Genomic DNA, 27,999 nt, shown 5'->3' with positions numbered 1-27,999 from the left:
CACAGCCAGGAGCGCGCACAGCCAGGAGCGCGCAGCGCCGCGTCCCCAGCTGCGGCGGCGGCTATGGCGGCGGCGGCGGCCTCGCAGCGAGACCCGGGCGATTGGCAGGACTTCTCGGGATTCCAGCCCTCCGCGGGGAGCGGCCCCGAGGCCGCCCGCGACAAGAGCGGCTGGGGCGGCGGGGATCTAGGGGCGAAGCTGTCCCTCTGCTTCGAGCCCCCGCAGGCCCGGGCTGGCGGCGGCGAGAGCCGTGTTCCGCTGCGGCCGCTCACGGAGCAGAGCGCGCTGCAGGACGACGAGTGAGTGCGGGCTGGGGGGCGCGGAGAGCGAACGAACGGGAGGTCCAGCCCGGCCTGAGGGGACAGCGCGGCCCAGGCAGCCCTGCGAGAGCGCTGCCCCTGGGCCTTGCCGAGTCCAGCAGGCTGCGGGAGCGGAGCCTTTCCCCGCCCCCGGGGCTGCAGCTGGCGACTGCCGGGCCTCGGCAGAGAGGGCACGTTCGGCCTCCGCGGCGCGGGTTTGGCATGGAGCCCTCCGGCTTTATCCCCCTGACTGCCAGGGGAGCGTGAGCATCCCAGAGCTTCTTACCCCGCCGAGGTAGCGAGAAGTACTTGTTCTGAAGTGCAGTGACCGGGGTTAGTATTTGTTTAGCGTCTTACAAAGTGCCCACTGTCTCAGTGCTTGAAATTAAATGTGGAAAGTGCAGAAAGCGGGTGAAGAACAAAATTGCAACTGCGATAATTGTTTGGGGTTTTTTCCCCCTGAGCAATAGAGCCTTTCTGATCCGTGCTGCTGTACAGTTTTTAATATTATTTTACTAGCATTTCTATTTCTTATTTTGTAGTAAATTTAGTCAGCTTATCTTCATTAAAAATACTGCAGTCTTACTTTAAGGTAACTAAATTTTATGCCGTGTTTTAAGAGAAGAATGAAAAAAAGCCTGTTAGCTAAACGCTGTGGTGTAAACAGTGAGGTAAGTTCAGAGTACCATGAATCACGTTGAGCAGTGATGAGGCTCTGTCTGCCCTTCTCTGTCTGCCCTTCTCTGTCTGCCTCGGCCTTTCCTCTGACCTCCTCTGAGCCTTAGCTAGGTGACCATTCCAAACATCCACCCACAGCATAGCGCCTGGAGGCAGGGCTTGGCTGGGGACTTGAGGAAGCAGCATGCTTACAGGGCTGCCGCGGTAAAAGTCTGAGCTGCTAGCATAGGTCTGCATGTTAAAGCCTCAGCTCTGCATAGGCAAGCCTCCAGGACAGCCAGAGAGGATGTACACTCTAGAAACAGTAAAGACTGACTGAGCACAAGAGTGGTGGGCTGAGCTCTGCAAGAATACTTCTGGGAAAAAAAAAATTCTTCCAAAATTTTAGTCTGATCTGTGTATTTTCATTATTCTGTGATAAATGGAAAGGAAGAAAAAGATTTGGCTCAGAATTTGCTACTCAGCCTCTGCTAAACAACGTTAGGAATGGAATTTATAGCTCAGCTCAAATTTCATTGAAGGAAAGGCTCATCCACCCCCAGAAAATATTTTGAGTATAGTTATATAATTAGTATGGAAGCTGTATCTTCATTTATTGTTTTGTTTCACTGCTGTGCATACATTGTTGTTTAAAAAGGGAAGTAAATTATGTTTATAAAAAAACATTTTCTTTTAGCTTTAAAACACTAAAAATATTGTCAGTAACTTGCAGATGAATATACAGGGGGGAAAATGTAGTTACTGATGAGATATCATTAGGAATATGTTTGTTACTGATCAGTTGCTACTTGTTTTGAGGTCTGCATTTTTGTTCCTTTATTCCTCTCTCCAGGATTTGGAATGCTTTGACTGATAATTATGGTAATGTGATGGCAGTTGACTGGAAATCTTCCCACACCAGAGCTTTGCACTTGCCAACACTGAATCTTTCAGAAAAAGGGGTAAGTTCTGATCAGCAGAAGTACCCTCTTTGGATCTTTGGTACTCAACAGGGAAATCAAACTGCTTGCATTTGTATAAAAGAATGTTGTTATTAAGTGGCTGAAAATATTTTTAGTACTTGCCATTATACATGAGAGCTTTTTAAAAATCAAAGAACCATTGATGTATGTTTGCATGTCTTTGGGTTGGAATAAGTCTGGGTTAGCTTTAGATGACTGTTCATTAGAGTCAGAGCATGACAGAAGAAAATGTGAAATGAGAAAGTGTTTCACATAAAATCTTGCTGCTGTATGATTCATTATTGAACACTGGTCTGGGTAAGGGAGGAAAAGAGGCAGGAGTACTCTGATGTAGTAAATCCAGTGAGGACTTTTCTAAACTTCATCTCATTCTGCAGTCAGATGGCTTCTTTAACAGGAAAGGTGGCCCAGGAGACACTGAAGTGCAAGAGTTTGTTTTGTTTTCCTTATTTAAGAGTTAGAATGGTTCTTTGGGGAGGGAGCAGGGAATTAACCTTCTGAGAGGTTTATAGGAAGGGTTGTCCTCTGATGATCTTAAAAATGGATTAAAACGCATCAGGAAGAAAAGCTAGGAGGAATTCCCATCTCACAGGTTTTCTGAGGAAATGAGTGGCTTATCTTTTAAACATAGTGAAGTTCAGTTATGTTGTAAAAATATCTGAGTGTGTAACCTGAGAATCAGGTAGTGCTTTGACTTCTGCCATCCATTAGATAATCAACAGATGCTTTTTAATGTGACAGGAGCAAAGATTGTTCTGCTGAAGAGGATACTTTGGGGTTCAGCAGAGGCAGGTGCAAATTTGGAACTCTCTTGATTTGAGTCTCATGGTTATCCCTTCAATTTGACTTCTGTTTCTTCCAATTTTTATTGAGTGCTTTTTCAGATTTTATAAGTGGTTTTAGAGTAATTAATTCCTTAATTTCAAGTAAAAATACAATTCCCTCATGCTGTGAGCTTGTGTCACGGAAAAATGGACGGGAAAACTAATGGATTTCCTGATAAGGAACTAAGTATAATATATTAAAAAAAATGTTTCATATAGTTTTTTAAGTTATTTGCAGGAAGTTATGAAGAAAGTACATAAAAAAAGTTTAAAGTGGTGTTGCTGGATTAGAAAGAATCTTAGGTATGGTGCCAATCTTAGGTATGGTGCCAGAGAGAAAATGAGTTTATGGATTAAATGTATCTCAAGTTTTTTCAGCTTTCACTCCACATGGCATGCCTTCTGATGTGTAAAGAATGTGGGGAGTGTTTGACATACTTTTCTTCTGCTTCTTTGTGTTCAGCAGTACTGCTGGATATGTGACAGCACATATGGACGAGTTAGTATCTTGTTTTAACTTCCTTACAATGAAAACTAACAGCTAAGCAACACTTCCCTGATGCGTTTGAAACTAATAATATGCTACCAAAATTGTGCTGAAAGCATTTCTTCTTCTGTTTTAGTAGGGAAAAATGTAAGGTCAATAAGGCTGATTTGCCTGGTCTCAGTTGCTTCACGTGACAGGTCTGTGCACACTTTTATGCGTCTGTGACAGTGAAAGAAGTAGCTGGGTGGAAGCGGTGTGCACAGTGGTATGAGGAGTGGGATTGTGCAATTCCTTGTTTGTTTTTTTTTCACTAGATTACTTTTAAATATGTCATTCCCTGCTAGCAGAACAGAAGGAGGCATGGAGTGTGGCTGGGTGGAAAGCCAGGTGTTCCTTTTAGTCCAGATTACAGCTGATGCCGTTTTTGGTGGTTTATTAGTCTATATTATCAAAACATATTCTGAAAGTCTCTCAAAACGTTTCTGGAGATGTCAGGAGGGAAAGCAGATCTTCTAGATAAATTGTTATCCTTGCTTATTATCCCATCATTGTTGTCATAATCCTATATTAAAAAATATTTGAGGACTGCAGACATTTAAAAAATGTCAAATGGGGGTGTATCTGTGTAGTTCGTGAAGAGAGAATCATAGTGGAGCATTGTCACTGCACAGTTATTGGAATTCAGGTTCTGGAAAAAAGTGGACGTTTGACTTCATTCTGAGGGCTGAAGAAGAGCAAATTGTATGTTTTCCCCTACAGATGAGCTATTTGAGGATGTCAGTTGCAGGTTCAAAATGAATCTGAAAACTCTTAAGGTTTCTGAAGAAACAGAAAATAGGAGGAATTACAAGAAAAGCAGAACTGATACCGTGAAACCAAGGACTTTGTCCAGCCAGTCATGATGCTTGTAAATTAGCCCAAAGATCGGTTAAAGCAGTTGAGGTTGTCAGAGGTTAGGGGTTGCAGCTTTGGGGGGCTTTTCTAGGTGGCAGTCTGGTAATAGAGAAAGGACGGAAACAATTTTTTAAATAAACCCGGATATATCACTGTGTGAGAGTAAAATATGCCTGACTTATTAAGGAAGGGACTTAAGTCTTTTACTGTACGTATATCTTCGGTTTGAAAGGATGAGTATCATTTGGTGGTATATATGTGGCAACAGTGTTACTTCTCTTTCTTTTTGACATGATCCTGAGGTATTTAACAATACATTTTTTATAATAATCCGGGGTGATACCATTATTCTGATACTACCATTCAATATCAACTCTTTTCAACTTTTTTCCATGTCTTTTTTTATGTGACAAATTAGAACTATAAAAGCACTTAAAGTAAGAGGTTTGTGTAACATTTGATGTTACAGGCAAGTTTTTCACCCCTCACAGACGTTTGTCAATCTTCAGTTAAGATTTAAGTATTTATATTGAAATGACAGCCTCCCATGTAGATATCTGCATATCAGTGTGTATATGGTCTTTATATACTGACATTGTTTAAAGACATTAAAGACAGCTATTTTAACTTTGTCCAGTTGCAATTTTGATTTTGTTTTCCAGGCTATTTGACAGAAAGAATTATTGATTCCATTATTATGGGCCAAGATTCAGTTTCATTCTTAAAATTCAATATTAGTTCCCCTTTTGTTTTTTGTACATGTACATGCATTTTATACACCTACATTAGGGTTGTATATATATTTATATAAATATACCTTTTCATGCTTTTTAGGTAAATGACAACTTGAACCTCGACCTGTCAGATGATGAAGAGCTGAGAGAACAGTTGGATATGCATTCTATCATTGTTTCCTGCATCAATGAAGAACCACTCTTCACAGCAGAGCAGGTAAAGTGTTCAGCAAAGACAATGTTGTCAGTGTAGAATGTTCTTTTAGTTTGTTGCTCTTTTTTGTTGTTCTTGCTCTTCACTGTAGCTAAGCTTCCTGGTTGTTCTTTGTTTAGGGTTTTAAGAATGTGTGAGATGTCATTATGGCATTCAGATTTGAAAAGTGTTTCAATACCTCAGGTGAGGTTGGTAGTTCAGGGTCTTTGAATTCTTTCTGTATTTCTTACCATGAATTAGTCAGGAATGCTACTAAATTAAATATTTGTGTTAAAAAGCAAAAATATTTTCAGAATCTCAGTGGTATGATAGTTTGTGGTTTTCCAGCAGGACTGTATGGCAGTTCATAACATCACGGGGCATTGTTGTTAGCAAGAATTCTTCGAAGTTTTTGCCCAACATTAAAGCAGATCAGTGTTTCTGCTACTAAGCTTTCAAATTACTTGGTATCCAAAGGCATCAAATCCATGGGTTTACTTCAGTTATCTGGAAAATTGCTCTTCTGGGTAAGGTTTATGAGAGTCAGGTCTGTTAAGATCCTGCTTTAGTAAGCAAACACAATAATCTATTTTGTTGTTGCATAAATGGTTACCTGTGAACTCTGACGAACATGGTTGTTAATAGTATGGGAGACAGGATTGCTTGAACTGCCTCAGCTCTTTTTTACTGTGAGTTGGATCTCAGCCTTTAAACTTCTAAAAGTTGATGTGTTATTTATTCAGATGTCTAGGTAATAATTTAGCCTGTAGAAATGTGTTCATTTATGAGACGTAAAGTAAGCTATCTGTGCACAAAATTTCTGCTATCATACTTTATGTCTGGCTCAGGTCTTATGCCCAGGGATGCAAGTCAGCTTCAGATTATGGTGAATCAGTTCATAAAACTTCTCCTGAGCACAATAGATTTTCAGGCTGTTCGGAGGGGCTTTTTGGGTTTATAGAGGTTTTTTTGAGAGGTTTTCTTTGGGTTGTTTGTTTGTTTGTTTTCATTTTGTTGGTTTTTTTTGTTGGAGGAGGGAGGGTTGTTTGTTTTACATAGAGAAGTGTGGTGAAATAGGGGGTGGGGGAGATAATTGATTTTTGTTGTTGTGTCTTCCTTCAACTGAATACTCAGGAAAGATACTCCAGCTCACTCTTCAATTCAGTTCTCTTAAGCAGAATCATGGGTACCTTCATACAGAAATAACCCTATCATTTCAACACACTGCTTGTTACGCCATCACCAATTTACCGTTACAAGGTGTGGTTATTCTCAGAGAGCAAGGATGGGGAGGAAATGTCAGTATGATTTTATTGAGCCTCTTCCATCCAGTCTTGGTGCTAATTTCATCCAGCCTTGCTTCAAACTGCAGGCTGTTACTCTTCATGCAGGAGGGTTTTCATAAGGGTTTTCATTTCTCAAAGGTGATTGAAGAAATAGAGGAAATGATGCAGGAATCGCCTGATCCAGAAGATGATGAAACTCCCACCCAGTCAGATCGGCTCTCTATACTTTCCCAGGAAATTCAGACTCTCAAGAGATCCAGTACAAACAACAGCTATGAAGAGAGTAAGTGATATTTATTTAGTATTTTTGCTCTTATGTTTACTGAAAACAGTTTAAAGGGTAGGTTTGCCATGTGTTTGATTCATACCAAGTCCTTCTTACAAAATATCTGCATTCGAAAATATTTTCAAAATGTCCTGACAGAATAGCCTAGATTTAGAACGTAAATAGAGGACTTACCTTTGTCAGCTTTCATACGACTAAGAACGAAAATAAAACTTTTTAGAATTTCAATTTAAAGCAAATACTCTGCAGTTGATACAGTGGAATGAGATTCCTTCATGGGTAAAATGATAAGTTGGTCATTTTTTTATTAAACTTTGTTATTTTCTGTAAAATGTGACGTTTTCTTGATGCCAGTACACTATGTAGGATCAGCTAAAGCTCTTGAAAGCTATGCAGTAAATAAAGCTTTACCGTACCTTTGGTACAGTTTCAGTCATTGCAACATATCTCGATAGACAGTAACACAAAAATAAGGCAACCATTTCTTTTTTCTGCCACAAGGACCATGCATATTTTTCAGTCCTCCCCTTCCATTCCTCTTCAGAAAGCTTAAAAATACCCCTTGTATCTTCTACTCAAATGAAATCATCTGTGCTTCCCTATACAAAAGCACAGGAGAAAATACATTAATAATTTAATTGTAGTAGGTTGAATTGTATGAAAAAAACCTATGAGTAATCAGTTTCATGATGGAAAATTTTGTTTAATCTGTGCATTTGTCAGCACAAATTCTAGAAGGTAGTAGGGTCACTAAGAATGTTTGACAGATGATCTTTCTACTGTGGTTCCTCTTAAAAAGTTTGGTGCTTTCTTTCCTGTAGTCTGGGTCAACAATACAAACTCTGTAGAAGATTCAGAAAATTGGCCGACCTCTCATGGCATGACTTAGAGTTTCTGCAACATTTCAGATTTATGGAAGGGATTCCAACCATGAAAATGGTCTCTTAACTGTCTCAACACATAAATTTGAGGAATGTGAAAGCAAAATGTATTGTGTTCAGCAGGGCTTCCTGCTTTTTTGACAGTTCCATATGTCTTTAGGTTTGGAGCTAATCAAGCTTGCTTAGTATTTCATATCATATTTATTTTGCTTTGCCTCAGGAGTCCACCTGTTGCATCTTTATGGTTTAAAGGTCAGTCCCAACCAAATAATGGCTTGAGTTACTTTGGCAGATAATTTAACTTCGCTTCACCAGTTTCTCAGAATCTGCTTTCATGTCTTTCAGGTCACTATTTTATTAAGAGCTCTTGCTACCTATTTTTAGTGTGTGAAGGTGCTTCAGAATTTGTCTGCATCTCTGAAATTTTTACACATTTTTCCTAGAAACTGTCTGGCTTTTATAGGATAGATCAGAGATGCTCATTCATTTAGAATTCAGAGCAGGAAATCACTTGTATTTACTTTTTTCTTGGGTAGGAAAAGACACATATTAAGGCAGTCCAAAAATAAAGCTCTGGTTACACAAGTGAGTTCTTCAGCCTACTGTCTTAAGTTTCAGTGCATGTAGTCTTCTATATTTGAATTCCTCTGTCTTCACTCAGCTGTATTAGCTGAGTATTTCCTATGTAGCCCTTTGAAGACGTTGATAATGACAACTGATCTGTCATCAGTCAGGACTGCAGTTGGGTAACCTGCACCCATGTTTTTGGAGCAATTGTTTCTTAGGCTGTGAAGCTGGTTCTTAAGTGTTGGGAGTCACAGGTGCTCTCTCTCAGTACTGTTACAGTGTTTGAACAGAGTTTAAGACCTAAGCTACCTTGAAAACTGTGGCTCCTTGATGGAGAATGGTCTTAACAGGTTTCATTGCCTTCTCTTTAGTTAAGTAAGTGACAAGGAGCTTTCTCCAATCAATTTTCCCCGCTGTAATTTAAGAGAAAAAATTCCCATTTCACTTGCTACCTTTGATGCTTCTAAGAGCTACACTTTTTTCTAGTTTGTGGCCTTATTTGTAGTTTTTAACAGTTGTCTGTAGGTGCTTTGCCTTACAAGAATTCTTGTAGACACAGTATTTACTAGACTGATTCAATGAAACTAAATAATTGCAAGCATCTATGCAGTGTCCTTAAACAGATTGTACCCGTCAGTGTAATTAGGACTAGCTGTTTCTCAGGTGCCAAATAAGATTATGTTCTTTGACACAGCAACTGCTGGGACTTAACAGCTTCCTAGGTGTGTCAGACTTAAACTGGAACAGAAAGCAGTCCTCAAAGATATGCCCACTTTTAACCCAAGCAAGCCTCAGAACATTTTCTTGGTTGTGATTGCACTCTCTGTAACACATCACCCAATAGTTCAGAATATATGAAAGCCTTTTACTTTAAACAGTGTGTGCAGAGGAAAGTAACAGTTAATAATTGTGTTAGAAGTTTAGCACTTACTTCAGTTTCCAGCATAAACGACCAGCACACTCTTCATATTTGCAGGTTATCTCAGATTTCTCAGAAGTAAGAAGAAAGTTTAACCATCTTTTTGTTGCTAATCTTGTAATCTCTGGGATGTGTTTATTCCTTTCAGAATATTGTTTTGTTCTGTGTGGTTTTAGAACTGAATTTTTTGTTTTGAAAAATTTCAGAGCACTTTTTTTTGTAATTCCCACAAATTTTCTCATGCTTAAAATCTTGACATACTACTTTTTATGTTAACTATTTGTAGGAGTAAAAAGATTGTCTGTTGCTGAATTAAATGAACTGCTAGAAGAAATTGAGACTGCTATTAAGGATTATTCTGAAGAACTGGTACAGCAGTTGGCTCTACGAGATGAGTTGGAGTTTGAGAAGGAAGTGAAAAACAGCTTCATTTCTGTCCTCATCGAAGTACAAAACAAACAGCGAGAACACAAAGAAACAGCAAAGAAGAAAAAGAAGCTGAAAAATGGTAGTCCTCAGAATGGCAAACAAGAAAGAGGTCATATGCCTGGAACAGTAAGAAAATTTTTATAAGTCTCTATACATTTAAATTTTGGGGGGTTTTTTTCCCCTATGGGAAGAAGTAGTCCTAGATTATATTAAGATACCCGGTACTCCTGCTTCGATGCCTTCATTCACAAACAAGGCTTAAGCTTTTCCTATTGAGAATTTTTTTTCAAAGGGTTATATATTTTACTCTTCTCATATTCAGAAAAGACTTTTTAACTGTTTGCAGATCAGCCTGGAACTAGCATACCTTTCTTGCAAAAAATACTGTCTTTGGATGTACTGCTCTCTCTTCTATTATCAGTAGGCAAATTCATTTATCTGTTTGGTTTCAGTGTGTGAATTTTAGTATGTGTTAGTCTTGCAGGAAATTCAGTATTATTGTTGCTGTAGTTGCACAGATATTTATTGATCATGCTCATTCTCAGGTAGGAAAAAAGTGAGTGTCTTACCCTGGAAAAAAAGTAAGTGTCTGACCCTGGATCTCCTAACCTGTGGCAGAGTTACTACATTCAACAAGAGACGGGGAGGAGGTCAAAGTGTAGTGCATGTGTTCAGGGAGGAGATAATTTGTTTTATTCTTTACAGAACATAGCAACAAAAGGAAAAATGTCTTTCAAGTAGAGTTGAATAAGAGGAGTCTGAGCACAAAATAAATTAGGTTATTAGCTTGTCAAAGCAATTTTTTCCTTGTTATCTGTCTAGTATAATTTAAAATTACTTAAGTGAGATATTAATGTTTAAATTTCTTTGTGCCTCTTATGGGATGCAGAAAATGTAGTTTTGTAGATCTTGGCTAAGTCCCAGAAAGAATGCTTCAGTTGGACATCAGAAGGTTTTGGGGTTTGCTTTTCAAATGTAAGGAATAAACATTTATAATTAAATATTAATACTTCAGGATTTATTTCTAAACTTACAAGCATAAGATACCTGTGATATAACCCAAATAGGGTTCTGATCTCATCTGTCAAATGAGAGATGTTTCTGTGTGTAGCTAAGTTTTAGTGGAACTTTAAGAAATTACATATCTGGAAAACCATACAAAATTGTTGTCCCTTTACAAGAGCACAGTCAGTAGTTTCTTTTTGCTTCTCAGTCATGGGAAACTAAAAAGGGATGTTTACCTAGAAAGAAAAATAACTACTTTGTTTTGAAACTTGAGTCTAGTGATTAATAAGCTGTTCTGGTTAGGTTAAAGTTTAGAAACTTGAATGATGCTTTCAGGTATAACTTACATTTTCCCAGTATAAGACATTTGGTCACTTCAAGATACAGGTGTGTCACGTTGCTTTCTGAGAGGGATTGAACAGATTAGCTCACAAGTGAGACTGTAGCTGCATGTGTGTGATTCCTTTGAAAATAGATTTCACTGTCACCAAGGACAGATTTGAGAGCCCTCTCACACAAAGAGGTGCAAGGTTCCTTTCTTCAGCACCCTTTTTTTCTTCTTTCTTTTTTTTTAAAAGTGCTGAGAATGTGAACATGCAGATAGTATGTTCCAGTAGCTTTGTGAAGTCAGAGTTTCTGTTCATAAATAATGTATTAGTTGGTCATTTTGTTAACTAAAATGACGTCTCATTTAAATACAAAGATTGGAAGTAGAGTTTTCATACTCTTAAGAAAATGAATTCTCCTGTAGATACTATAACTGAATATAAAAAAAAAAAAAAAAAATAGGTATTTTAATTTTTTTGTCCTTGATACAGTCTTTGGGTAAATCAGTTTCTTAGACTTCTAAACTTTTACCTCTCTCACAAGGGGAAACTGGGGTGCAGTTAAAAATAGTCAGGGCTTGAAGATACCAGTTCCTTTAAATAGGATATCTTAAAAGAGTTAAGATGGCTTTGGCAAAATTTATGTCTTTACTGACCTTGTGTGCTTTAGAAAGCAAATGAATACTGTATTCCAGCATGTTTTATTCCCCTCACATAAATAAATACATTCAGATAAACGTGCTGAGGTGTGGTCCCCATACTGCCCTGTGTCAGCAGCTTGGCTGTTTCATTTTATGTTCTTGTCACTTGCTCATTTTATATTGCATACTAAACATCAAAACTGTTTTGATTTTGATTTTTTTCTTACTTCTCCAGCAAGCACAAAGGATTACAAAGTTCAAGGAAAAAATGTGTAGTTGGATTATATGCTGCTTTTTCTTGACTTGGATTCCATGTAATGGAGCTTGAAATCAATATGGGTGTGTTACTAACTGATTGTGTATATTTTATCATAATACAGAAAATGGGGAATACTAATTGTTCCTTCAATTGTGGAAAAGGAAGCATGAAAGCATAAAAAGTTTTTAAGAGGTGGAGCTGAAAATGACTACCTCTGAACAGGTGTTTCTAGTATGTGCTTAAAATCTGAAAAATTCTTGTCAGTAGTGTCTCTAAACATACATTGTTCAAACACAAATGTTAGAGGGGATTTTACTGGGAGCTGAACTTTGAAAAATGCTATTTTTTTACACTTCTAAATGAAACAGCTGTAAAAGGCAAGTTTTGATTATCAGGTCTGCAGTGTGAAGGTTTTGTTTAAATAAATTTTGGTGTAGAAGTACTGCTTAACTGCCATTATAAGGTTTGCTTTTTAATTAAAAAAATTAAGTAGATGAGTGAAGAAATAGAAATGTGCTGAAATACATCTTGGAGCTTGTCTTTGCCATTTGTCTTTCATCGTCTTGATAAATGCTGATTAATAGTCTTCTGAACTTTTCTCTGTCCCTTTTTTTTCTTTCTGCTATGTTTTCACTACTTTTAGCGCTTCAGCATGGAAGGGATCTCAAATGTCATACAGAATGGCTTCCGCCACACGTTTGGAAACTCGAGTGGAGAGAAACAGGTGCTGGGCTATCTTCTCCCTTTTTTTCTCATTCTTTGCCTGCACTTTTGGTAGGAGCTGAGATCTTGAAAACTGACAGTAGTTGAAGATAAATGCTGAGACAGGAAAAACCAGGACAAAATGCTGGAATCTGTGCTCCTTCCCTACCTCGGAATTGTGATCAGTTTACAGTCTCTTTCTCTCCTCAACAGCTCAAGAGAGTCAAGACTTGATACCCTGATGCACTGAGCTGATAACCCATGTTTGTTACGCCAAACTAAAAGTCTGTTTTAGGATAATGCATGCTTTAGATACATTGCATGTCGATAAAAATCTAATAACTAGTTAAAGAATGTGTATCAGGTTAGATGCAGTGTTTCCCCCTTCAGCATTAGAAACTTGCATAATGAAAAAAGGTTTTGTTTTCTTTTTTCTTCGAATGTTCAGAGCCGATACATCTAAAAACAGAGTAGCACCTGGAAAATGTGTAGACCGTATTGTCTTTTGCCTTTGAAAAACTGCATGATTTTAAAAGCAGCCGAATGTGTGCAATGCAGATTACCAATATAAAATACATGAGCTATAGGCAAGTCTGTGTCTTTTCATTGGCTGTTTAAATATTGAAATGTAAAGCAGAGAGCCAGCTTCAGTGGGCATCATGTAGATGTTGTATGTACCTTGGAAGCAAGGTTCTTATGCCTTATTTCAAAGTAATAACTTGCCTGCTGTTTCAGATCTGTATGTATGTATTTTATTAACTGCATTTTGAATTTTAGTGAGCTCCTAATGCTTACACTGTTGTTTAGTCTTCTGGCTCACTTTACAAAATACTGGTATTTCACATTATTTAACGTGTACCCACTATTTAGTTTATGCACTTTTGTCAGAGGAGTCCATTAGAGTTATTTTTTTCCTCCGGTGAGAAGTCCATTGAGGCAATAAATTGGCTGGCAGTTTAGAAGTCAAGGCTGATTAGGCTTTTGTCTGGAAGATGAATGTTGTATCCTGCAGAGAAGTTTGGGAGGTGAAACAACTTCTCTCAAGTCATTCTGCAATCATGAGGCTGGAAATCAAAGACTTGCCCACTTCCTCAGGCAAGGTATATGTATGAGATTTTATTAATACATTATCCAGCTATTTGTTTTTCCTCAACTTTGGGGATCTTGAATACATGCACAGAACTTACCTAACAAGAGTTTTTATCACTCTGCATTATCACAGTACTGGTAAAGCTGTACCTGTGTGCTGGTTTTTTTTTTCTTTGCTATCTTACCACAAATTACAGCTTTTTATACCTGTATCTTTAGCTATTTTAAATAGCATATATTTTCATAAAGTGACCTTATTTAACTATGCCACTCCATCATATTTTTGGTTAAAAGACTTTCACTGTCTCCTATGTAGACATAAGTAGCATAATCGTATGTTAAAAATAACACTGATTGAATCACTTTTGCAGTCATTTTTTGAGTTAATTTACTAATGTTATTCTTCATGTCGATCATACTTTTCTCCTGATTTATCTTTTTCTGTATCCTTATGGTTATGGGGATTTCTTTCCCTTTCTTTATCTTAAAGCAAATCATGGAATTAACATGAACTTAAAATTAAATATGGGGTAGAAGGGTAGAAAAGATACCAGCTCTGTTCTGATTTATTCCTGGAAATCCATTTTTCTATGGCATTTGTTTTCTGTTTGGGAGTTTTTTGTTTGATTAGGGGTTTTTGTCGCGTTACCAAACCCTGGCCCTGCTTTTGAAATACTGGTGTAATCTTATTGCAACAAGTTGCAAAATTAAACAAGTATCAGATACTCAGTTCCTTAATGCTGCTCTCACAATATTAGTTTGAGTGATTTTTTTCAGGGTGTCATTATAAACTCAGGTGTTTGTCATTATAAATTCAGGTGTTTTCTGCTATCAGGGAAGAGTTAGAAATCTGGAATTGTGGTAAAAAACAATGCAAGGACAGACAATTTTTTGTGTACCTTGAAAGCCAGAAGTTCCAACACATAAGGTTACAACGTAAAAAAGTTTATGACAAGTTTGTACAGTTATTTCAGAACTCTTTTCTATTTTAAAATTTTATTTATTATATTTACCACCTTCTACTACCATCTTATAGTGGGTACTTTCCTTTTTAAAATCTTAGTCCTTTTTTCTGTGCATGTGTTTGAGGTGTAAGTGAAAATTACTTTAGGGATTTTCAGCACTTAAAGAGAAACTGCCAGTGGGAACTCCCTGTTCCTATCTGATAATGCAGTCAAAAAAAAAAAAAAAAAGACATTGAAATGTTGTTAGCTCTTCCTGTGATCATATTTCTGGAAGAATCTTCAAGACAGTCATCTTCATTTTGGTTTTCAGGCATAGCAAACACTCTTCATAGGTGATGAAAAATTGCAGTGGGAATTGCTGCTTTATCATATCACAAATCTGCTTCAAAAATTTAGAGGTCACAGCAGATGTAACACTTGGTCATGCCAGTAAGCTACACTTCAGTCACTCCTTCTTTCTTTTCATAATACATTATCCTTCACACAGCGGTTCAGGAAATGAATTTTTATAGTGCTGTTACAGAGATTGATTGTTACAGCTGCAAAGGATGAGAAGAAGGAAAGTATTTCTGGAAACTAAGAAATTCCTTTTTTTGTTTTTAATTGCTATTATTAGAGAGGAAAAATGGAAAGTGAAGTTTACAGAAGAAGGGAAATAGGCTTAGTTGGTATTTGGTGCAGTGAAATATCCTGGTATTTTATTGTCCAGGTAAAGGGTAGAATGCCACTTAGTTCTGAAGGCTGGAAAAGACAGCCAGAAATCTGATTTGTGTGTTAGTAGATCCAATTTCATCTCTGCCATTGGCAGATTCAGCAGCCTTATATCTAGCTATTGATTGTGATAATTTTATTAAGAGCACAGTTCTCTGGTGACACTTGTTGATTACATATCCTGGAAAAGAAATTGAAAATTGATTGTTTCCTAAGAAGCATTGTATGCTTTCCTCTGCTGTGCTGAGTGGACATGAGAAAATGCCAGAAGAAAAGGGAGGGAGAAAAGCACCCCATGTTTGCAGAAAGTCTTGGGGAGGTGTCAGGACCACCTGTACAAGTGGTTAAGTGCCACTGAACTGGGTCTGTTTGGCTTTTAGGCAGATTGTGTGGTTGGGTGTGAGGTGCGTGATCGTGCTGCAAACACAGCAGTGGTTACATGGCGGTGGTTCCACAGCGGTTGGTTCCACGGCGGTTGGTTCCACAGCAGGTGGTTCCACGGCAGTGGTTACATGGCGGTGGTTCCACGGCAGTGGTTACACGGCAGTGGTTACATGGCGGTGGTTACACGGCAGGTGGTTCCACGGCAGTGGTTCCACGGCAGGTGGTTCCACGGCGGTGGTTCCACGGCAGTGGTTACACGGCAGTGGTTCCACGGCAGGTGGTTCCACGGCAGTGGTTCCACGGCAGTGGTTCCACGGCACTGGTTCCACGGCAGGTGGTTCCACGGCAGTGGTTACACGGCAGTGGTTACACGGCAGTGGTTACACGGCAGGTGGTTACATGGCGGTGGTTCCACGGCAGTGGTTACACGGCAGTGGTTACATGGCGGTGGTTCCACGGCAGGTGGTTCCACGGCAGTGGTTACGTGGCAGTGGTTACATGGCAGTGGTTACACGGCAGTGGTTACACGGCAGTGGTTATAGCTGCGTGCGGCAGCCCTCGGTCTCCTTGTGCGAAGTGCAGCTCTCCACCAGAGGCTGAGTTACACGTGACTCTCACTGAAGGGCTGTTACCAGGAGAGGAGGAGACCTTGTACCTTGTTTGTAATGTGTTTGCTGCTTGATGCTTGGAGAACTACGAGCGTGTTGAGCCGAATGAGACATTGAGGGTTACTTTGCCTACTGCCTTGTAGCTGTTAACCCAGAATAAAGTTCCTGTTTAATTCTTAAAAATTGACTTGAGGGAAATTCTGGGAAGCTTTTCCATTGTGAAAAATCCCAGCTATTTTAGTACTTTTGAAATTCTGGCCTCTTTAAGGAGAATATGCATTCATATAGGCTGCAAAGTAAGATGTTGCCTAAAATGCGTGTAATGAAAGACCAACAGGGTTACATCAAGAATTTGAAAATTAATCTTAGTTGCACTGCAGGTATGAAAATCTTGAAAGATTTAAGAAGTTTTTTGTGGGTTTTTTTTTAAAGCAGACAAGAATTAAAGATTTCAGTAAATAGAATTAAAAAGGAGTTGGTTTGAAACAATCTGTTAGAACACGTAGCTGTTAAAACTGATAATTTAGATCAAATTCCAAATTCTGGGGTATTAAGTTTCATTAGGCTTGCCTTGTTCTTTTTTTGGTTGGAAGTATATAGCAGCAGCAGGTGAAAGCCATCTGTTTTCATTTTCACCTAACTGTGGGGCAGCATAATTTTCTCTGCAGAGAGGACAGTTAGCTGCATGACTTCTGGCAGCCACATAATTTGGAAAAAACCATGGTTTTTTTGGTTTCTGTGATAAAAGCTCTGAGATAGGAGAGGTAAAATCTTAATCTATTCTGAAAGATGATTATTTGTGGCTAGCAATTTCAATTGATACAATTTTTACAAAACAAAATGCAAGCAACAATGTTGCATGAAAGAACTGCCAAGTAACTCTGTTTTTCGTTTAACAGTACTTAACAACCGTCATTCCTTATGAGAAGAAAAATGGACCCCCATCTGTTGAAGATCTTCAAACATTAACCAAAAGTGAGCATATGAAATTCCACTGATCCTTTCCTCCTTTTTGTATTTTTCCTCAGTTTTGTATTTCCAGTTGCTCAAAGCCAATGAATCCATCCAGTTCTCTCTTCCCCCTTATCCCATGGCATGTATGTAAAAGTGCATGATTTTAACCATACATTTTGACCAGCTTGTGTTCTGAGCCTTCATGGTAGGTTTGTTTTCCTAGCTGTTCTCTGAAACCCTGAAGGCCAGAAACTAGCATGTATCAGGAAGTAAATGTTCTCACATTTTGATGTTGGCTGCATAGCATACAGTTTGGTCTTACAGTGCCTGATATATCCTTATTTGTTTACGTTTGCTGTGCTTTATTGAGGTTATTGTAATGACTTTGACAAAATGGAGTGGATGTCAAGATACTTAGGACTAGTTCCATAATGATTGCACTTGACTGCCTTTAAAATAGCCTGTTTCTCTCTGTGGTTTTCATGGAGGGGTTTTGTTCTTCATAAATTTTGATAAGTAGGAATTCCAAACCAAACAGAGTTTTGTCAATGCTTTGACTTCCCCATTCTTCACACCTTTTTTAGCCCAGATCCTCAAAATTATTTGAAGTTGTAAGTCCTCTAGTTGTTTGATTTCATTGGGATTTTTTAATTCTAATTTGCAAGAAATCGAAGTTGTATTTTTAAAAACATTACTTAAGGTGATTTAATGTAACAGAGCATCTCTAGGAGTCAATAGTATCTCTTTCATTGGATGTTTATAGGAACAGTTTGAAAATAGATGGTAGAATGTGTTTGATCAGGTCTCAGTGGAGAATCTCACTATGTCTTAAGGTGATTTTCAGCAACAGTTCTGTGGTTCCACAGGTGGCTGAGGGGTGGTAAATTGGTTGGCTCATTGGTTGTTTCCTGGAAAGAGAAAATAAATATTATATAAATTCAAGAGTAAATTAAATGTTTAAGTAAGAATTAAAGTTCCCTTTATTTTTCTACAGCCTTAGGTGTTAATTCATATTTACTTTATGACAAAGAATTTCTCATTTTATGTTTATTCTTGCAAAGAAATTTTTTCCTCTTGCCATATTTAAATTTCACTTGACACTTTTAAGCATGGGTAAAAGCCTCTTAAAAACATTTTGTGTTGTTTGATGGTTTATTAACAAAATGTCTGACACAAATGCATTGTAAAGAGTATTAACAGTATTGATTTTTGTGGGCTGGTTGGAACTTGACCCTCTGACTCAGTTGCAGACTTGTGACGCCCTGTCTCTGCTGTTGATAAGGCAGACAGTGAAGCAGGTGTTTAGGGTTGCCCAGTTGGTTTCTCTTTCAAAGCTGTGATTTACTCCATAGTTAGGAACGCTAATGTCTTACTTCAACATGAAACTAGAAATAAAACACTTGTTATAATTTGAGTTTAGAGTTTCATATGAGGAATTTGGAGTTTATTAAATATTGCTTTTCAGTATAATTTTGTATTTTTGATTCTGTCCATCATGTCCTGAGTGCTTTATAAGGAACAGTCATCATTTTTCTTCATGTAGTGATAGACAGGCTTATATGTGTCCAGTCAAGCTTGTCCATGTGTTTTCCTTCTTCAGAAATCGGAAAGATGGACAAGATCTATCCATATATGTCACAAAAATGGCATTTTTGCATTATTCTAAGTTAATGCCAAATTCAGTCGTATTCAAGATTTTTCTAAGCTACAGCAGATAACATTCACCATTTCAGGGAGGAAAATAAGCACCACTGATATTTCCATAGAATCATTCACAGCATTATCCCATTATTTGAGGTAATGATCAAAGATAGTTAAGAAATGCAGCATACTTTTCTGGCCTGAGATTTCCAGCCCATCAATATTTGTTAGCATACTTTAGTTTTGGATGTTGTGACTTTCTTTAGGTGAGAATTTTTATAGGGAGGAGGAGCTTCTTCTTGTTGTTGCTGTTGTTATGACTGATGGCATTTTACTGTAATAATTAACCACATGAAATGGGACTCTTGCATCCATGAACTGTGGAGCTGGGTGAGAATTACACAAGTGAAAGGTGGAGGGGATGTGACATGTCTTGTATCTTCCCATATTTCAGTTAAGAGATTTCTTTCATCTGGTAGTAATATCTCTATGAGTACTTGGAAATGCTCTGTGCTATTTCTTTTAAGTATTGTGTTTAATTTATGACTAAATATCTGATTTATTTTTTTCATACTTTAGTTCTTCATGCCATGAAAGAGGATAGTGAGAAAGTGCCAAGCTTGTTAACAGACTATATTTTAAAGGGTGAGTATGCTTCTTAGCAGGGTTTTTATTTGATGTTAAATTAATACATATATGGTATTAGTACCTAAAAGGTGTTTTTGAAAATAGTGATCGTACAGCATTCATGAATTATGTTGCTTTTCAATCAAACACAGCTCTCATTTATGTTCTATTTTGTCCAAGCTTTCTGAGCGTACAGTTCATAAATAAAACATGTTTGTTTGTGGTAGTAAAATATAACAAACTGCTTAATGGCATCAGCAGGAGCAAAGAAGTCTGGCTTATGAAGTGAAATGGGTATAGTTAAAATCTTCCATTGTACAGTTTTTTAAGTATTGGAACTCAAACTGACCATGGTAATAATGCATTTGCTATGCAGAGTGCTTACAGCTTCATTTCAAGTGTTACCTTCTGATCAATAGTAAAAAGTATTTATTTTACTTATTATACCTTCTTAGGATTTTATTTCGAAAGTTTTTGTGTGAATAATTTATTCTCCAGTCTTACGCATTGATTATGTTAATAGAATGTCAGACATTGAAAAACACTGCTTGTTTTAGCTTTAAGGAGTTGTTCCAGGTAGTTTCCATGTTGTTAGATTATTTTTAAATGTTTTTCGTCTGACTTCATTTTTGCCTAGATCTTGCTAATGCTTATGTTCTTACTTAGTTCTTGGTATATGATACAATTTTCTTAAGTGTTTAAAGTTTAGCAAATGCATCAAACTCCCAAGATCTGAACAAATAGCTGTACAGAAGGATGATGGATGCCTTTTTGTTTGCTGCCAAAATGTTCATGATATGCTGCTTTTCAGATGCTGCAAAAGTTTTTCTCTTCTTTTGGTATCATGCATTACAAGTCTCATCCTTTTTTCAAATACACTATCATTTGACTTAACTCACTCCATATGATTTTTAAAGGGTTTTGTATTTCTTACACAAACTTACAGTCACTCTCGTAATCTCATCTCACAGATATTTGAAAGTACTTCCAGGTTTAAATGATGGGTGACATATAGTGTTCTGTCACTTCAGAAAAGCTGAAAAAAGCCATTTAGTATTCTGGAAGCTCCAACAGACTTCATGTTGAAAGAGACCCGTTTCTAAGTTTTGTGCAGGGTTGAAGAAATGTCACATACAAGAAGAATGCAGAGGTCCTTTCAGTTGATTCCTTTGATTTTTCCATTGTTACTCTTTCTAAAAATTCTTCCTAAATTAGACAGATTTGTTTGCTTGTGAGCCATGTAGGAACATGGTCAAGGTTTTATCAGTGGTGATGGTACTAAACTGTAGTTTTGTGAAGCAGAATCTTTGACCCAAGAAGATGAACTGTTGTCAGTAATTAAAACTATTTGCTCTTCTTAATACATCTGGTAGTAAGTGACTGGATTTAACAGTGCTCTTCACAGTGTCTGCTCTTATTTTTAGATGTAGCTATCCAGAAGAACTTGCAGATTACTGGGATATTGAGAAGAAACTGGCATCTTAGGGAAATGGAGAAGTTTTCTTTATAAGCAAAGAAAGTTTATAAAAGCAGATTACCTGAATATATGAGAAGATGACCTAGTAAGCTTCAATTGAAGTGCCCTCCTGCCTCTTGCATGCTCGTTACTTAAAAGTCACGAGGGATGTTCTTACTAGTTAGATGCAACAATTACAAAAACATCATCCATCGAGTGTCTTGGGTCAAACAGGTCATTATATGCAAACACTGCTGTCTTTAAATTGTGAAACACAAGTTGTGGGAACATGAAGAGTAATCACCCACATCACTCATAGTGAAAGGAAAAGGCAATTTCCCCTCAGCTACCACTTCCTTAGTGAACAGAATCAAGCCTTTCTTCATCCTCTGTGGGTTTGTGTGCCCAGTGGCAAGGAGTTGTGAGCACAGAATTCTACTTTTCCTTTCAGTGTAGCCTTAACTAAACTTTATATGCTATGCTGACATTATGTTAAATATTTATAACTCAGCTAACAGTGTTAACCTGGTAATGTGGATTTATTCTATGGCACAGGCAAAGTCTTCCAATTGTTTCTGAAGTTGTAACCTATTGCTCTTTTTCTGCTGCTAAAACTTCTGGCCTTAAATTCCAGCAAGGCTTTCATGGCACAAAATACTCCCAGCCATCTGTCTATTGTCTAGACATTATTTTTAAAGTTAGTTAAAAGGAGATTGGTTGAATTCTTTACAACCACTTAGATCAATGTTCAGGTGAGCTTTCATACCTGAAATTCTAACCCAATTCTTAAATTCCAAAATAAAAGGAGTGACCTACTTTTTGAGGATTCTGCTCTCTTCACTGTAAAGCTTAAAAATGTCTTGGCAAGGTAAAAATCTTTAAGATTTAGGGTTTGAATTTTTTTTCTGAAAGAAGTTCTGGGCCCAGTGATAATAATCCGTATGGTGTAGTGGTAATTGTATTCATTTTACACTGAATGGATTTTACTGCTTTTTCTTAAGCTTTAATCAGACATGAAATTTTGAAATGTGTGAATTATATCACCAAAGGTACTTGGTTCTGTTAAAATCTGTTAAGTACATGTTCCTTTGAGGATCTTTTTTTTCCAATCTTACAACAAAAAAAAGCAGACAGTAAATGACATGTGACATTAGGATATGTGTAGCTTTATGGGAAATCCAGTTTGGCATCTGACTGCGCTGGTAAAACCTTTTTTCAAACTTTATATTCTGTTTTACAGAGCAGAAAAAGAAACTTACAAACAAGTTCTTAATTATTTTTTAAAGCAGCACTGTCTTGCTATTCTGTGGTATGTAAAAAATTAGAATATGCAGTCTTATGTGGGTGTTATGACTGTCCACAGAATAATAGACTTGCCCAGATATGGGTGGGCACTGTTGAAAAGTTGCTTTAATTGTTCAGAAGCAAGAACTGAAGAAAAAATGTCAGGAAAAAGATTATTCCCAAAGTATTGTTGGTACAATGTAAAGGAACAAATAAAAGAAGAATGCTGTGAACATGGAAAGGTAAATGGAACCATAAGATTGAGCATAAGTGTTGATGTAACAAGAAATCTTACCACATTATTGGTGTTCTGAAGATAGTGAAATAAGTTTATATTTTCTGTGAATTCCAACATGTTTTGTAGAATTCACTATCTTGAATAACTTGAGCTAAATGCCAAAATAATTCTGAAATTTGGATCATGTGGGAAGACACACGCAGACTCCTCTGTGTTGTCTAATACTCACTATCTTCATTTCATAATGATTGAGTAAAGTTGTTTGGACAAGAGCAGGAACTTGAAGGACAGTTCTACAGCCAGATCTCCTATTGACCTTCTGTGTTACTATGGATCATTCTTGCACTTTATTTTTCATAACCAGCTAATCTTTCTGAAATGCTGGAAGTAGAAATCCTCAAAACCTGGTGTGGGCAAATCCAGTGTAATAAAGATATTAAAAAGAACAACTCAGTGCATTTCATGTTAAGGGAAAAAACCACTCTATATGCATTTCTCAATAGGATTATGAGTTTTGAAAATATTTCTGGTGCTTGCTTTCTTTAAAGCATCTTCTTTCCCCAATTTCTACTGCCCCTTGTGTCCCCCCAAATGTTAAAAATACCGTCATTTTCCTTGTCATGCTTAAGTCCCTCTTTCCAGGGGTGTTCAGCTTTCCCCTTGATCTTTTCTGTAAGAAGTATCTCCTCAAAGGTAAGTATCCCAAAGCCAGACTAAGTACAAACCCTGTGAGGAGTGGTACAGTGTAGCAGCTTACCTTCTCTTGTTCATGTTGCTCTTACTGCAGCCTAATTATTTTCAAGGGGATATTTTTCCTTTTGTGAGGTTCTGTTTGTTTTTACTTTTCAGTGAACATTTCTATCCTGAACTTAACAATAATGAAAGGGAATTAGTGATTTGCTTTGCAAGTGAACTGTAGTTCTTCTCCCACTAGCATATAATTTACATTATATTTTATAGATTTAGACCTTAAAATGGATGGTAACATGAAATTGATCAGCATTTGCAATTGTGCTTAGTTTTTTCTGGATGTATTTTAATATATCAATATTGTTACTACATTTTATCACTAGGAGTCATGAAGGAGAAACTGGGATTTGAAAAAGAGTAGGGGAATGAATTACTGACAGGGAAAGAAATACCAAACCAAGACTGAAATTCTTTACCTTAGCAAGCACGCTTCTGGACTGAAGCTGGCAGCTTCGTAAGGTCACAGTATTTAAATGCTGTTTGTGCTCATCTTTCTATTGACCTTTTTTGATGGTTGAACAAATACAATGTGCTTTGAAAACACTGTGCTTATGTCCATTGAAAGACCTAAATAAACCAAGTTTCTTGTGCACAAGTTAGGCTGTAAAGCAGATGGAGATACTTGTGTCATACCTTGTAGCTGCATTGGTTTTAGGTGTTGCAACAGTAATAGGTACCATATCCTTTAATGAAAGTGTGTTTGTATGGACTGCACATTGAATTTTTACTTTCTTTTTAAAGAAGCTTTCAGTCTTTCTTGTTGCATGTATAATGTAATGACTTTCTTCATTATGATTAATTTGCTGAGTACAATAATGCAGGTAGTATATTTTACAAATTATAAAAATTAGTATTTATATTTATGGTATTATATATATTATATATAGTGTAGTTGCACCTGTAATCTTTGCAGTATGGCAAGTTTAGGTTGCGTTCTGAAGAAAATCCCTCTGTGCAATTGTTTTTGTCTTCAATCTCACAAATAATAATTGCCAATTTCAACCCCACAAGACAGAAACAAGTATTGTGGGAGTAACAGAAATACTGTAGGGAGCAGCATCTAGGTAGGAGAAGGACTGAAACTGCTGTTTGTATTGAGCTGACGGCTGTTGCCTTGAAAAGCCAACATCTGCTTGGGTCTGATGTATTCACCTACTTGAATGCACATGCAGGGGCTCCAGTCTGTTTGGAGCCATGAGAACATGGGAGTGCCTGCTGGGATGGAGTTCACAGCAGGTTTAAAGTAGAAGCTGAGGACAGCATTGTGGGAAGGGGAATCATCTTGTTTTATTGCTATATGGGTAGTGAAGAATATCTGACAAAATCTGCTGGAAGCAAGAGTTCCTTAATTTAGCTACTTCCGGAACAAATCAGTGATATATATGAAATGTTAACCGGCGTATACACAGAATTAAGGTGTTAGGGTAGGTTGTCTGGTATCACGTCTAGACATGTGTTATTTCAAGATTAGTACTTTTGTACTTCCAGTTTTTAGAAAATGTGAAGATTTAGCTTCATGTACAAGGACAATTTTTACCTAACTGTTGTATAAAATATGTAAGTATGTACTTACAGCTGAAATGATTGCTTTTGAAATCAGATGTGTTATTACTGTAAACTGTTATAAGATGTATTTACTGCTAAGCTGTATTGTTTTCCAGTTGTCCTCAAACAGTAATTGTGACAGAGTGCTAAAAATAATATGCTATACATTACTAGTTAGTAAAATGCCTGAAATGTCTAGTATTGTTTTCTTCTTTTTTTCTGAATGTAGATGTCATGGAAGCAGAATAATTGTCCATCTTTCACCTTGCTATTTCATAACTGATCTTTCAAGTAAAAACTTAAAATATTTTTTTTTGTTTTAACGAAGCAAGAATTTGCACCTTGTTCTATTTAAATTATGCAAATATTTCAGATAATGAGAACATTTTATTTTCTTGCCTTTGAAGTTTTTGTTTAATTGTTACACCTGACTTCTTTATTTGCTTTTGTGTTGTGCTAGCATTGGTTTGAAAGCTGGATTGCTCTGAGGTTTGTGTCTTATACTGAAACAGGAATGAGAAACACATGAAGGACATGTCTTATCTTCCCACTGTGTGATTCTAGTACACGCACCAGAATTAGAAAGTAGAGTTAGAATCTCAAATTGTCAGTGCATATTTTTAAAATATAACTGCATGCGTCACCTGTTATTTAATATTTTGTTTTCAGATATAACACTTTAAAAAGCACTATTTAAGACATGACCTTTAGTTAACTCATTTCTGGATAATATTAGTTAAAGATAGTGGGTTGTGTCACTTCCTTAACTTTTGAGAGAGGCTGAAAACTTAGTTGCCAGTTTCGGTTGATTACTAGATTTTACTGTGTTACTAATAGGGTAGAATCCAATATTTAAGTATTTTAGTATATACATTACATTTTTATGCAGACCAGCTTCACTGATATTTATCTATGTGTATTTGTGGGTTTTTTGCAGTTCTGTGTCCTACATGAAGAGGGCTGCCTTTCAGAATTAGCCATGCTCCTTTCTGTGATGAGAAGCTTTCCTTGGATATAACTCATATTATTTTTTCATTTGGCTCTATACCTAAAGCAGTATTCATTTACCTCCTCTGTGTGTGTGGATTTTCTGATTATACAGTAAGTCAACTGGGCATGACAACTCATCCAGTTTAACTTAATAGTGCAATGAACTGGAGCAGGGAACAAACATTGTACAGTTTTACTTGCATTGTTCTGACTTTTTAAAGTCTATTTTTACATTGTATAGCATGTAGTAAATCCTCCTGCACATTTTGTTGTTGGAAGGAAAAGTAAACTTTGAATAGTGTAAATAAAATAAGCCTCATTTTAAGGAATCAGTATTTAAAAGCATCCTTAGTTCCTAAACAAAGTTTAAAAAACAATCTTAGTCAGACTTGGAATTTAAGATTCAAGTGAGTTCTCCAGGACACTCCAGGAAGGTGATTCTGAAAGTCAGAAATCAACACTGCTTTGTAAATGGTAGCCTTGAACTATACAAGATTTGTTCATAGATGAACAAATCCAGATTTCCTGGTTTGACATAAGTAATTGCGTGTTACTTGTTCTTGGTATTAACACAAACATCTGACTTATGTAGTATTTCATGTTTGGTTTTATTTTAGTTATTAATGTTCATGTGGCTTAGATATTCTCCCGTATTGCTGCTATAATTTTACTGGTTTTAAAAAGTGTTTGATCTTAATGAAAATGCTTCGATATATAAACATTTTAAAAGGCAGTATCTTTTTAAAAATACATGTACAGTTTGAAAAACTTGCACCTGACTTCCAAGCTGGTATTATATTGAGATGTTTGGTTTTGCGTACCTCTGGATTTTACTACAAATCTCTCTTGTAAATTGTATGCACTGTCTCCTCTGTGATGATGGACCTGCATTGAAACAGATGAGAATGTATTTTACAAATCCTGTAAAAGAAACGTACCCCATAATCTCAACTTTAAATACTTGTCACAAGTAATTCTGCCAGTCTAAAAGATGAGATTTAAATGTAAGGAGTACTAATTTAAAAAAACAAACAAAAAAAAAAAAACCCAATCACTTTTTTTCTAGTTTGAGTTCCTATTGTTTCTTCATCCAGATACATATACTGAATATCTGAAGGCATTGGAATATAAGGTTCTAAAGAGACAAACGTGTTTTTTTCAGTTTTTTCCATCTAAAGTCTTCAGGGGTTCTGTTAAAGAATACCTGAATACCTTGCGTCATCCTTCATGTTCAGCTTTATCATCATCACCAAATACGATTTTGATCAGTAAAACAACATGGTTTGAAAATAGTTCTCATAGTGCATTTTTTTTGTTCTAAAGGCCTCAGTATTTTTGTCTTTTGTGCCTTTTTCAGCTTAAAATTCTTTTTCTCCTCCCTCTCCCCCACTTGACCACCAATGGATACTTGCCAGCCTGCTCAGGAATAAATAGATCCTCTCCCTAAGTGTGTCATATATGAAGAAGTTTTTTTGTTGCTTTATTTTAATTCATTTGTGGTTTCTCTAAAAAGAAGGCTGCCATTTATTTCTGTAGCTGGTGTGTTATACATTCATTATGGCATGCTTTTTGTATAGAAATTCTTGATGTTGACTGTTGATACCTGGAAATAGGCAAAGGGGATGACCCTGCTTTATTTTAAAAAAGGTGCATATGTGAAACCCACCATGTCTCTGTGTGAGATTATTCAGAGGTGCTTCAATCTCCTGATGAGGCTTGAAGTGACAAGATGGAACAAAATAAACAACAATTAAGAGAAGAAAAAAAAAAAAGGACAACAACAGAAAAACTTCTGTCAAAGTTTGTGTTACTTGTACCAAATCTTGTATGACATAAAGTCACAAACTACTAAAAGTAATGAAACTGGAAATAAAGACCAGAAACAGCTTTAGTGAGCTAAGCATCTGCTTGGGAATTTCATGCCTCTCATCAGACTAAACAAGATTTCAGTATGAAAAGTACCTGTTTACCTTGTATGCATAAACAACAGCTGCCAAATGTGGCAAGTATTATATGTATACCTATATATGTACATTTAAAAAAACAGATCTCAAAACATTTGAATAAAAAGAACCATGCAAATCTGCTTTTCTGCTGAGTTCTATGTACTTTGTAGTCTCTACTATGCATCCTTTTCTTCCTGATCCATTATTGAATCTTGCATTCTTTCAGGGAGATGGATTTCATTCTTCTTTTTAGTTTTAGCATGTGACAGTTGTAAATGGCCACCCAAAAACAGCTGACAGATACCTGAGCAGAGATTTTGTGAAAATCAGTTCTAATTTTGATATGAAGAGCGCTGGAAGCAAAGTTGCCCTAAAGTCATTGAGTTTTAAGGTACTTAATTTATTTGTACCACTTGCTTTACTTCTTTGTCTGCTTTTA

The 27,999-nt window shown here is 36.9% G+C and overlaps 1 protein-coding gene across 3 annotated transcripts; it reads left to right on the top strand.

Moving 5' to 3' along the window:
- Positions 1 to 16: 16 nt before the first annotated feature.
- On the top strand, positions 17 to 27,700 carry FEZ2 (fasciculation and elongation protein zeta 2). Of its 3 annotated transcripts, XM_042022011.1 has the most exons (10): positions 17 to 299; positions 1,810 to 1,918; positions 4,979 to 5,095; positions 6,496 to 6,640; positions 9,297 to 9,565; positions 12,314 to 12,394; positions 17,029 to 17,104; positions 19,304 to 19,369; positions 25,085 to 25,113; positions 25,562 to 27,700. In XM_042022011.1, the coding sequence occupies exons 1-9, from the start codon at positions 64 to 66 to the stop codon at positions 25,093 to 25,095; spliced, it is 1,110 nt and encodes a 369-aa protein (XP_041877945.1). In that variant the 5' UTR covers positions 17 to 63; the 3' UTR covers positions 25,096 to 25,113; positions 25,562 to 27,700. The 3 variants fall into 3 exon arrangements, with proteins under 3 accessions (XP_041877945.1, XP_041877946.1, XP_041877944.1); XM_042022010.1 differs by lacking the exon at positions 25,085 to 25,113 and having other exon boundaries at positions 18 to 299; XM_042022012.1 differs by lacking the exons at positions 12,314 to 12,394; positions 25,085 to 25,113.
- Positions 27,701 to 27,999: the final 299 nt, after the last annotated feature.

Source organism: Corvus kubaryi, unplaced genomic scaffold (assembly GCF_017639235.1).
Source record: "Corvus kubaryi isolate FWS band 111438036 unplaced genomic scaffold, C.kubaryi_AGA036_p1.0 37184, whole genome shotgun sequence".
NCBI lineage: Eukaryota > Metazoa > Chordata > Aves > Passeriformes > Corvidae > Corvus > Corvus kubaryi.
This window is presented reverse-complemented; position numbering and strand designations above follow the sequence as displayed.

Coding starts and splice junctions, on each gene's coding strand:
- FEZ2 (XM_042022010.1), top strand. CDS start 64: ATGGCGGCGGCGGCGGCCTCGCAGCGAGACCCGGGCGATTGGCAGGAC. Junction 9,566..12,313: donor GAGGTCATATGCCTGGAACA/GTAAGAAAATTT, acceptor CACTACTTTTAG/CGCTTCAGCATGGAAGGGAT. Junction 12,395..17,028: donor ACTCGAGTGGAGAGAAACAG/GTGCTGGGCTAT, acceptor TTCGTTTAACAG/TACTTAACAACCGTCATTCC.